The 12,100-nt window shown below is 43.2% G+C and overlaps 1 protein-coding gene across 10 annotated transcripts in view; it reads left to right on the top strand.

Annotated features, from left to right (window-relative positions):
* Nucleotides 1-12,100, top strand: part of TBCD (tubulin folding cofactor D) — a 261,750-nt gene that overhangs the window by 237,991 nt on the left and 11,659 nt on the right. For 9 of the 10 annotated variants that reach the window (XM_048817354.2, XM_048817360.2, XM_075119355.1 and 6 more), the window contains 2 exons: nt 1,509-1,598; nt 2,707-2,794. In XM_048817354.2, coding sequence (XP_048673311.2) covers nt 1,509-1,598; nt 2,707-2,794 — 178 coding nt within the window. Of the gene's footprint in view, nt 1-1,508; nt 1,599-2,706; nt 2,795-11,792; nt 12,029-12,100 lie in introns of those variants that run through there. The other variant, XM_075119356.1, reaches the window with a different exon arrangement.

The raw sequence follows: 12,100 nt of genomic DNA on the forward strand, positions 1-12,100 counted from the left end.
CAACGACACACAGTTCACCCCATGCATACTGCCATACACATGTAGCTGGGGATTAATACACACACCTACTTATCTTCCTATCTACCTACCTAAACATACACCATTGGACATGGATACACATGAACTCTCAAATTCATGCATGCATGGACACCATCCCCCTCAAATGTCTCACACGTGCACACTTCTCACCAATCTCAGTCTCTTTGCAGGGTTGGAGCAGAGCTGATGCGAAATGTGGCTGTGGTGGTAGCACAGAACTTACCACTGCACGCCCCTGAGTTAGAGATCTTCGCCAATTCCACAGAACTACACCAGTGCTTTTGCTGAAATTACCTTTTAAAATAATGTAAAGCACGCTGAAGCCTATTGTATGAAAATTATAACTTGTCATTGCTATCACTTCTGTATTGTTGCAAAATAGATACGTTAAATTATATTGTACACTTTAATCTTATTTTTAGATCCACAGTTTAACTCAACGTAACCGAGATAAATGTCTGGATTTTGCTTTATGCTTTTCATACATAGTACAGTGGAGGTTTCCTAAATGCACAATCTAGGAATAAAACAAAAGTATTTCTTTGCCAGTGTTGTTTTTTACTAAACAAATATGAAATGGTGTCATGCTACATTTATGACACAGCAAATTATTCTGCTGTTTTTTTATCGGATGCCTAAGAGTATTGAGCAGAAGATTAAACAAGTTATGCTGCAACTATAAGGATATATTCTAAGAGCCCATGAAATATGAACAAACAGAATATTAAACAACACTGTTTGTGTAAGCATCTGGGAAAGAACTGTGAGAACCACGTTTCCCATATGGTGTGTGGAAAAAACACTCTTGCTAAATATATTTCAAGATGGTGTCAAACTGTATTGCATTCAGCAGTAAAGCTTTGGAGAACTAAGGCACTTAGGAATCACTAAGAGATCATGACAGTACAATAGTTTAAAGTGCATTGATCCTCACTTGATACAAAAAAAAGTTTGAGGAATTTTAAAACAGCAGGGAATGATTAAGGGCTAGTTAACATAGCAATGCATAACATAAATAGATTTTTATGTGGATACAGAATGTTTTCTCTCTCTTCCTTTGCCATTTCTGATCCAACACAGGTTGGTAGTAATAACAAGACATGGCATCTAATTGTTTGGTGGCATATGTGGAATGAATTTGGTTATAGTTCACTCCCCCAGTGTACAGGTAATCGCAGCACAAAACAATTAGTATTTATTTCTCCCTTGTCAATATAGAGGTCAGTGACTGAGTAAGCATTGAGGCTGAAGTAAATCCTCACCATTAGAAAGGAGGTCCTTCAAGAAAGGGGTGAATCAGATTGGTAGAGCATTGTTGGGGAAGCTTCCTATACTGCTGTTTCTTCTACGAATAATACTATTTATCTGGCACCCTCCATGACAACTATATTCATTTAGAAATAGAAACCTAAAAGAGTTCTGTTTGCCTTGTAAAATGAATAACTAAAATGAACTTTTAAAAATTTCAGCCATCCGTTTTCTCTGAAGTTACTTACTCTTTGCAAAGAAGAGATCAAGAAATCCAAAGACATTCAAAAACTTCGCTCCAGCATTGCAGTGTGAGTTGGTATAAAAATCTTCCCTTTTAAACTCAAGGAATGGAGAAAGATTCAACTTCCGAACATCGAGCAGTGAGGTGGGATGGGGTGATTGGAGAATTGTTCTCCTTTGTCTATTTGGCATGAAATTTATCTGAAAAAACACATGTGAATTAATGTAACTCAAAGTTTCCATGATCTTTATAAGTGTGTTTTAAGAAAAACACGCACAAAGAATCAGTAAAGATTTGATTCCAGGAGTCCCCAACCAAAATGATTAAACTGCTGGTGCCCTATGGGGTGTGTTAAGCTCTCCAGAAGTAAAAACCTAATAATTTGATTCAAATGCTGGCTAGATAACAAACATAATTAAGTAAATCACCCTGAATCCTATTTGTGAGCTAGAACACAAAACCAGTTTGGATGTTTCTGCTCCAGAGAAAATTACGTCTGGAATAGCAGGGAGAAGTTGCAAGTCAGGACTGAGGTGCATCAGGAGCGTTGTAGGTGGGTGGGTGAGATCATGGCCCTGGAAACAGTGATGTTAGTCTGAATTGATGTTCCTTGGCAGAAGCTGGTATGACACTGTCAGCTGTAACTCTGCTGAAAGCACGGGATACAGCTAGGATATTCTTGACTGAATGTGTCAATGCTCTTAGTCTACCACTAGTTTACTTTTTCTACTCCAGTATTTGAAAGCATTCTAGAAAGATTAAAATGAGCAATAAGCCACATATCCGAACTATCCTTTACTCCTAACCAAATCATGCATTAGCTTACACTGTGTCTTTGTTTCCCTGTGTGAGAGCTTATTCTCTTTGTGGTGATTTTCACACACATTCTTTGGTGCTGCCTGTCAGTAGTTTTAAAACCATATTTGTATTTGGCATACCTGTGTGGCACCCCAGACATTGTTTACTAACCCTTAATGATTTTTACTATACTTTCCTTTAGTTTGCTTTCCCACGGTGGCTGGAAAATAAAGTGAGACTTTTTGAGGGAAGCAAAACTTTTATTTTATTTATACATATTTATAAGTCTTAATTATTAACCTCAACAATAAAATGTACCTTTGTGACTAACTAGTGAAAGGAAACCACTCAAGTTCTATACATTCTTATTTTTCTAGGTTTTGTGGCATGATTCAGTTTCAAGGTGACATGAGAAAGAAAGTTTTATTTCAGCTGTTTCTTCTTCTTTGCCATCCATTTCCTGTGGTAAGTATTGGAGGTGTTGCCATAAGGCTTTTGGAGAAAAGAATATAATCTTTTTTACCAAGAAATAATGTTGTTAAATACTACTTCAAGTGAAAAGGGATTGAAAGTACATTTGACATACAGTGTTCACATTTTTTCACAGATATTTAAAAAAAACATATATTTTTGGGTAGGTTTTTCTCTGGATGTTACTCATCTGAAATCTTAGTGCCTGCCAATTCTTGACCTTATTGATTTGCTTGTATGTTGTGTCCATATTCTTTCCCCTTTGTCCGAGTCTTTACCACAAAGCATTTACGATCCAGAAATTGCTGCTATTCTGTTTGTACAGCCCAATGAGGCTCCAATCTCCATTTTGGTGTCACCCATAATAAATTCTTCCTTGAGTTACTGGCCCTACTGGTGCTCTGTGTGAGGGGGTGTGTGTGTGTGTCTGTGCTTTTGATTGGAGATTTTTGTTAGCAGTGCCTTTTGATCTGCGCCAGCACCCTATGCCTTCTTGTGCTGTGGTATTAGGGAATATAGGGAAGGGCGGACCCACCGCTGCTCCGGTTACTTCACCACCTATGGTTTAAGATGGAGTATAATAGTTTCCACTTGCTAGTTGATACAGATTTTTTTATCCTTTTATTTTATCTATTTTATTTTGTATTTCTTTATTTTTTTATTATATAGCACAGGCTTCAGGGGGAGAGGGGGTTACCCCTTTCCCTTTTATTTCATGGTCCTCCAGCCTTGCAGCCTCTCCGAGTGGGTTATACCAAAAAAACACAGGATTCAAGCCCTGCCGAACCTGTCATCGGTTTTTTCCCCTCAGTGATGGGCATTCTAGCTGTCTCTGCTGCCTTGGAGAGTCCCATGTCCTGTCCATGTGTAAGGTCTGTTCCAACTTCAAGGACAGATCAACAATACTGAGGAAAGATAGACTGAAACTGTTCCTTATGGAGCATCCTTGAGAGATCTGCGGGGTCCAACATCCTCCTCTCTCTTGATAAATATGCCTCACCAGCTCAGAGCACTCCAGTAATTTCCTTGGCACCAGCTTCATTAAGCAGAGATCATGAGCAACTTCAGGCTCTTCAAAGCCTTCTAAATGGAAAAGACCCACCTCCCCCGAGAGAGAGCTCAAGAGAGAAAAGTCATCCTAAGACAAAGGAGTCAGGAGACTTCACATCCTTGTGTGGGTCCTGTTGAGGCTCCTACCTCTCCCAGTACTGAGATACTAGGACTACCTAGAAAGTAAGCCGCATACTTAAGTCTTCTGACAAGTAGCCCACACGTGGCATCATTGTTGGTACCAGGATTGGAGCCCTCCAAACACACGGACTTTCGAAGAAATCTGCTTCAGTTCCTTCTCCAGTACCATCTCCCTAAGGCAACAACCAACAAGAGCGCACAGCTCTGCCATCTCCAGGACCTCTAGATGTGCTTCACCCTGAGGAACTATGCCAGGCTCTAGGCTCATCAGTACCGTTCAGGTTCTTCTCCCATAAGGATCTCCAGACTATGGAGGAGCCCAAATCCCCTCTGCTGAGGGATACCAAGAGGACTTCCAGCCAGTATTGACATACTCTTCAGAGCCCCCTTCGGTGCTGGTGTGTCTTCATACAAATACTTAGCCGTGGATACTGACATGGTCGCTAGTCTGCGTTGGCCCCCTCTGCTGACACAAGCCCTGCTACGGGCACCTATAGCTCATCCACTGGATGTGGGAGATGACTCAGAAATCTCCATTCCAAGAGTCCACTGCCTTCCCATTCCATTCCAGCCTTTCTCCCTCCCTTCAGATATTTCCTGAAGACAAGATCCCCAGGAACCAATTGACAGACAACCTGTCAGCCTTGACAGGAACATCCCTGAGATCCAACTCCTTTCCATTATGTCCAACTCCATTTGGCCTTTTGGAACCCTTGAGCTCCTTATGGTGACCAGTTTTACAGGTGCTCTAACACAGAAGGACCTGCCAAAATCAACTGCCACCTCAGGATCCTTTTCCTCAGGAAGACCCTCTGAAGAAACAAGAGTAAAGGATAGAAAGATGACCTCCTTCTCCTCCTCTCCATAGGAGGCACTTATGCCCCTCCGCCTCCTACATGGATGACTTTGGAGCTTTTCAAAACCTAATGAAACACATAGTGCAGAAGCTTTACAGGTCCCTTTGGAGGAAGTACATGAACCTCGGCATTCTTTGGTGGACATATTGCATACCTCCTGTCAAGGTAAGATAGGTTTACATATCAATGAGGCCTTACTATCACCAGCCCATATGGTATGGCAGACACCAGCAACCATCCCTCCCATATGCAAAAAGGTTGATAAGTACTGTGTGCAGGCCAAGAGTTTGGAGTATGTATTCTCCCATCCTTCCCCTAACTCTTTGGTGGTTGTTGCTGTCAGTAAAAGAAATAGACTATTAATTCAGATCAGCATGCTCTGATAAAGAACTTAAGTGCCTGAATCTTCTTGGCTGCTCCTCAGGGTTGCCAACTATCAGGCCTTGATGGCAAAATATTACACTCCAAATGGCAGCAACTTTTCACGTTTTATTAATCATTCACATCAAGGGAAGAAGGAGCAACTTCAAGCTCTCATTATGGAAGGACAGATGATCACAAAGGCTTCCCTACAGGCTTTTTTTTAACATGTTCTGTGACAACTGCTGTTGTCTTGCATCAAGTCTCCTGGCTGCAATCCTTTGACCTTCCCAACAAGGTACACAGTACTGTGGAGACCCTCCCTTTTGATGGGCCTAAGCTCTTCAGTGATGTCATAGATCTCTCCACTTGCTCAAAGACCAATTTCTTGGCATCTATATGCCTTCGAAAAGGAGAACATACAGCAAGGCACAGACAGTACAGCACTCTCGACTAGTCCGCTACCCAAACTTCCTAGGATGAGCTAAACTCCCAGAATACGGTGCAGGTTCCGCAAGAATGGGCAGTCGTCTACAATGACCTCTCAGTCGGCGACCTCTTCCAAATAACCATTTTGACTGATTGGTCGAGGGTCATGAACCACTCCTTATACTGGATCTTCTGCTGCAGCAACCCATCCTCCATCCACCCTATGGAGATCACCTCCCATTTTCACCTCAGACAGATGGAGTGAAAGGGTGGTATCAGTGGGCTATTCCATCCAGTTCAGCTCTATCCCTCCTTCCCATTACTATTCAGGGACTCTTCTCAGAAGGGTCTCTCAAAGCAAGAGATGCATCTCTCATGCTTTTGGGGGCGATTGAATCCCTTCCTCTAGTCTTCATCATGAAGGGTTTCTGCTTTAGGTATTTCCTAATTCCCAAGAAAAAAGGAAGATGGAGACAAATCCTGGATCTTAGGACTCTGAACACTTTTATCCTTAAACAGTGATTCTGGATGGTCAAGCAGTGAGAATTCTATCTTTACATCCTGGGGACTGGTTCATCATCCTCAACTTCCAGGATGCCTATTTTCATATAGCCATGCAGCCATTGCATCAGCAGTTCCTAAGATTCATTGTTTGCAAGAACTACCAGTACTGTGCTCTACCATTTGGCTTATCAACAAATGCCTTCTCAGTCTTTGTGGCCCACCTTTGTTGGATGGGAAATCTTCCATATCTGGCTGACTGACTGGCTCCTCAAGGTACTGTCAGCTACCAAAAAGGCCCTGGGCCTCTTGCACTCTCTGGCCCTTTGTCTCAACATGGAAAAGTCTACTTTGATACCTATGCAGCCACTCTAGACTCCACAACAGCCAGAACGTACCTACCCACAGACAGGTTTGTCACAATGTCCAGCCTCATTTTCACTCTACAACACAGCCCACAAAACACTGCAAGTTCAATTTTTGGGCCACTTGGTGGACTGTACGTTTGTAACATTCCATGCAAGACTACACTCCTGACGTCTTTGAGCCTGGCTCAGGTATATCAAAAGGGAGGTTCTCCGCAGTACTGCCAGAGAGAGTATGGCATCACCAACAAAAACAAACTTTCCAAGTAGGTGTCTGCACCGTAGAGAGTCCTCGATCCGTCAACTGGTGGAAGGATCCCCCGAAAGGTCTGGGTAGAAGTTCAATTCTTGCGTCTACTCCCCGCAAAGATCATCACCACAGATGCCTCCCTGCTAGGTTAGGGTGCCCATCTCCAGGACTCTACAGATGAAGGCAAATGGACTTCCCAGGAGGCTTCTCTCCATATTAACATTCTTACTCCGGGCAGTCATGGCACTTACCATCATTTCCTGCCCAATATCAGGGTCCACTCAGAGTAATGATGGAAAACCAAGCAGCCATGTATTATATAAATTGCCAAGGAGGAGCAAGATCCCAGTCCTTATGTTCAGAGTCAGTAAACATATGGAATTGTTGCATATCCCATCAAATATACAGCTAAGTGGTTTACCTGCTGGACTCACTGAGCAGGCATTCCATCAGGACCACAAGTGAAAGCTGAATGACTCAGTTTTTCAGGAGATTTGACTCACCTTGTGTTCTCTGGCCATAGATCTTTGTGATGCTGTCCAGCATGAAGTGCCATTGCTTCAACTCAGTGGGAGAGAACACTCACAGCTTGTTGGGAGACGTCTTCTTTCCCCTGGCTTCTCTTTCTGCTGTTTCCGTATCCTCAAACGCCGCCGCTACTCAAAGTTCTGAACAAGCTGATTCAAGAGAGAGCAGTGATCATTTTCATAGTGCTGTCATGGCCCATGAAGGTATGGTTCCCAGACCTGATTTGCCTACCTGTGTCCACGTCTTTTCCTTCCTCTGACAGCGGACCTTCTGACTGAGGAATTGAGCTCCATAATCCACCCCAACCTCTCATCACTGCATTTCCAGGTGTGATTTGTCTCAGTGGCTCTTGGGTATGAAACAAGATTGTTCTCTTGATATCCAGAGAGTACTGACAAGTAGTAGAAAGCCCACCACAAGGAATACTTACCGACAGAAGTGTAAGAGTTTCCAACCCTGGTGTGTCCAATAGTCTGTATCTCCTTCCGAGTGTCTTATCCTGAACATACTCAATTACCAGCTGAATCTGTGGACTCTGGGTTTGTCACTGAGTTCTGTTAAGGTTCACCCAGCCACTAAGACAGCTTTTCAGTCACAAGTTGAAGGCTTCTTGTGTTTTCACACATCCTACAACCGCGAGATTCCTTAATGGTCTGTCTAACCTAATTCCTCCTGTAAAAGAGCCTACATCCACCATGTTAGAACCTTAATTCAATTCTTAATGCCTTGTCTTAGGAAAAACTCCACATAAGCCCATGGGGACCTATTTGTTTCTTCATCTGTCCTTCAAAACATCATTCCTCATAGCTGTCACCTTGGCCAGGAGGATAGGAGACCTTAGAAGTGCTTATGGCTGATCCAGCACAGGTGGTGTACTACCACAATAAGGTGACATTATGCCCCCATTCTTGTTTCCTACTTAAAGTCTTGTGTTTCTATATCAATCAAGGTATTCAGTTACCAGTGATTTACCCCAATCCTCACTCTTTGAAAAAGGAAGCCAGTCTTCATACTCTGGATGTGATAAATGCTCTTGCCTTCTACCTAGATAGGACCAAACCCTTCAAAGTTTCTCCCAGACTCTTGGTTACTGTCACTAAGAGAATGAGGGGGACAGCCAGCCTCCTCCACCCAAAAATTGTCAAAATGGGTTTTAGGTTGCTCAATCCACTTCTATAGCCCTACCGAAAAACATACCCTGCATCAACATTTGTATAAGGCCTCGAGCTTGGTGTTTGTACACATATTTCCACAACACTATTCTACAATGTATGCTTCCAGAGAGGATGCATCCTTTAGCAAAGCTGTTCTTCAATCTGTACCATACCTGCTCCTCAGCTCCCTCCTCTGTAACTGAGGCCGTGCTCGGGAATCTCCTTACTAGCACCCATAGGGACAATAACTCCAAGAAGGAGAGGTTATTCAGTTGGTACAATAACTGTGCTGCTTTGAGATTTTTTTCGTCTCTGTGGTGCTCCACTACCCTCCCTCCTCCTCTGCTTTGGAATCTTGCTAGGCTTTGAGGTTGAGAAGGAACTGTAGTGGTGGTGTCTCTGCCTGTCACCTATATGCCCTTGTACTGGAGCACAAGAGGCACAGGGCGCAGACACAGACCCATGGGCACTGTGGACAAAAAATGCTGATCAGAAGTGCATGGGCATGCACATGTCCTCATGTGGAGGACCCATAGGGACAAAACATCTCTAAGAACTCCAGTTAATATACAGTGTGACCGGGTCAGGCCAGATGGCTACAGGAGAGTAATAGAAGGCAGATCTATTAGTCCCAGGTTAATCACGTTCCTTTTCCCTGGGTAAAGTAACAAGGCAGTTCCAGAACAATCAGGAAGATGCTGGAACCAATTAAGGCAGGCAGGCTCATTAGGACACCTGGAGCAAATTAAGAAGCTGCTAGAATCAATTAAGGCAAGCTAAAAAGGGCACCTGGTTTAAAAAGGACCTCACTTCAGACAGTGAGGGGTGCGCAAGGAGCTGAGAGTGAGAGGGTGTGCTGCTGGAGGACTGAGGAGTACAAATGCTATCTGGCATCAGGAGGAAGGTCCTGTGGTGAGGATACAGAAGGTGTTGGGAGGAGGCCATGGGGAAGTAGCCCAGGGAGTTGTAGCTGTCACACAGGTGTTACACGAAACACTATAGACAGCTGTGATCCACAGGGCCCTGGGCTGGAACCCGGAGTAGAGGGGGGGCCCGGGTTCCCCCCAACTCCCTATTGGATACAGGAGGAGTTGACCTGGACTGTGGGTCCCACCAGAGGGGAAGGTCCCTGGCATGTTGCCCGACCCACTAGGTGGACCAGCAGAGATTGTGGGGATTGTTCTCCTTCCTTTTCCCCATGCTGGCCAGTAATGAGGTTAGCTGAGTGAACGGCAGGTTTGAGCCACTAGCAAAAGTGGCCAAACTGAGGGCTGCCATGAAGTTAATAGGTGGCTCCTTGCATAGGTGCTGACTCTGGGGCTGGAGCTACAGGTGCCAACTTTCCACTGCTCAACCCCAGGCCCTGTCACCACTCCACACCTTACCCCAAGGCCCCCTCCCCTGAGCCTGCTGCACCCTTGCTCCTCCCCACTCCCTCCCAGAGCCTCCTGTATGCTGTGAAACAGCTGATCGCAAGGGGCAATAGGCACTGGGAGGGAGGGGGAGGTGCTGATCAGCAGGGCTGCCAGCAGGCAGGAGGTGCTGGTGGGGTTGGTGGGGGGCTGCTGATGTATTACTGTGGCTCTTTGGCAATGTACATTGGTAAATTTTGGCTCCTTCTCCGGCTCAGGTTGGCCACCCCTGCACTGCAGATTCAGTGAAGGAATACTAAGGGGCTAGAAAGTGAATATTCTAAAAATGCACTTTTGAATTCCAGAGTTACAAATTAATTACTATTCAGTCATTTCCAGTGCTTTTTTCATTACATAGTAGAAACTCTTAACAGACATCCTTTTAGATTCTATATAATTATTTAATTCTGTAAAGATAATTTTCAAAATGTGTTGGAGAATCCAAGGTCTCCACCTCAATTTAGCATTTAGATATGGATCTGGACCCCACCCTCTGTCTGGGATATGTGTGTTGCACCTCCCTTCCCATATATCTTCATGAAGGCTTCAGATCTTTGGCATGCTGTAGGCAGTCCCTCTCCAAATTCTTTGTCTTTGATCATCTTCACAGAGTGGGGCCCAGCTCTCCTTCCTATCCTTTTTGTTTCCCAGTTTCTAAAGCCAATTTGGTGCAAGAATGAGCTGTCTTCCTCCCTCCCCCGCCCTTCTCTGGAGACAAAACTGGGATCTTTCCCAGACCAGAACTGCCCACCATGCTGCTTTCCTCTATGTGGTCCCTCCTCACCCAGCAAGGAAGAGCATACAGAAGATGAGCAGTCCTTCCAGGAGCCTCAGAAAGAGAACTTGGCCACAATTGCTCCCAGCAACTGTGGGACAGTTGCTCAGCTAGGGAAAAGGGACTCAGTGTCTGCTGAGTTGTTGGGGCCTTTGCATCCCCCACACCACCTAAGGCTCCCCTGGAACCTCTCTGCAAGAGCAGACAGGGCTATCTTCTTGGGTGGATTTGATTTAAATCAAATGGATTTAAATCACTAGTTAGGAAGACTCAATTTAATCATGGTTTTCTTCATAAAAGTGCATTCTTGTTGGTTGTTATAACCTTAATACATATTCTTCACAACTCAGAGATAGATGTAAGTTTCATTTTTAAGGTAAACACTATACATTTTTAAAGTTATTTATTTTGAAAACTTTTCAGATTAGTTTTATAGCTATATCAAAAAATGAATGATTGTTTGGTTATTTCATTTACCAAAGATGATTGAAGCAGATATTTATGAAGTAATTGTGAGGTGAACTATCTCCAATTCAACAGGTTAATCATTAATATTTGGAGGATTTTCTTGCCATGCTGTTTTAGGAGGAGAACATCACCAAACAGACATTTAAATTGTTTTATTTAACTAAAACAACAACGTTATGTATTCTGGATTTTTTTCTTCAACAGCGAACATATAATATTTTAACAAAACAAGCATATGAATTTTTGAATTTAGTTAAATATTCAAGTTTTTTAAAATCGTTTGTTTTTGTTAAAATTGTTTAACTAAAATAGTTAAATGAAATATTTTAAAAAAAAACCTTAAATAGACTGTCAGCCAAGTCAACATGAGAAACTTAAAATGTTGGCTTCTGCAGCTAACTCAGTTGTCTTCACCTTCATGTTCCTGTTTGTTCATAATCTGGAAAAGAAAAACAAGCTTTCCTACTTTTTCAGGTCCCAAACGATTTCTTAATTTGGAATGAATTAGTCCAAAGGAAGAAAATATTCTTTCTACACCGTCAGCAGAAGCTACTGCTGTTAAAAGTGAGATTATCACTTCAACAGTCTCTGAATCCAAGTGCTTAAGTGACTTCTACCAGTTCACTGGTGTGACTTTCTTTAAAACATTATCAGCAAACATATATTTCTTGAATGGTTCTCAAATTGGGTCTCTTTTTACAGCCTGTTGCCATTATAGGTTTTCCCTTCTAGTGAGAGAATGGAATGGTAGATCTCAAATCAATGAAGACGACACTCGGAAGGACCTCAAGACTTCCGGAATATGCTGCTCAAACAGTTCCACTTTTGTTTCTACTGCCTGTCCCTCCCTTCTCACATTTATCTCCAGACTACTACTTCTTGTCCAGATCTATTCCGCCCGCAACAATCTTGTATTCATTGAACTTTTTGAAACTTTGTACTTTTAGAGAGAGGTAAGGGATTGACTCTGTGTACACAAATTTGCAGAGGGACAATAGGGTTGAGGTCTA

This window comes from Caretta caretta, chromosome 14 (genome assembly GCF_965140235.1).
Source record: "Caretta caretta isolate rCarCar2 chromosome 14, rCarCar1.hap1, whole genome shotgun sequence".
In the NCBI taxonomy this organism is placed as follows: Eukaryota; Metazoa; Chordata; order Testudines; family Cheloniidae; genus Caretta; species Caretta caretta.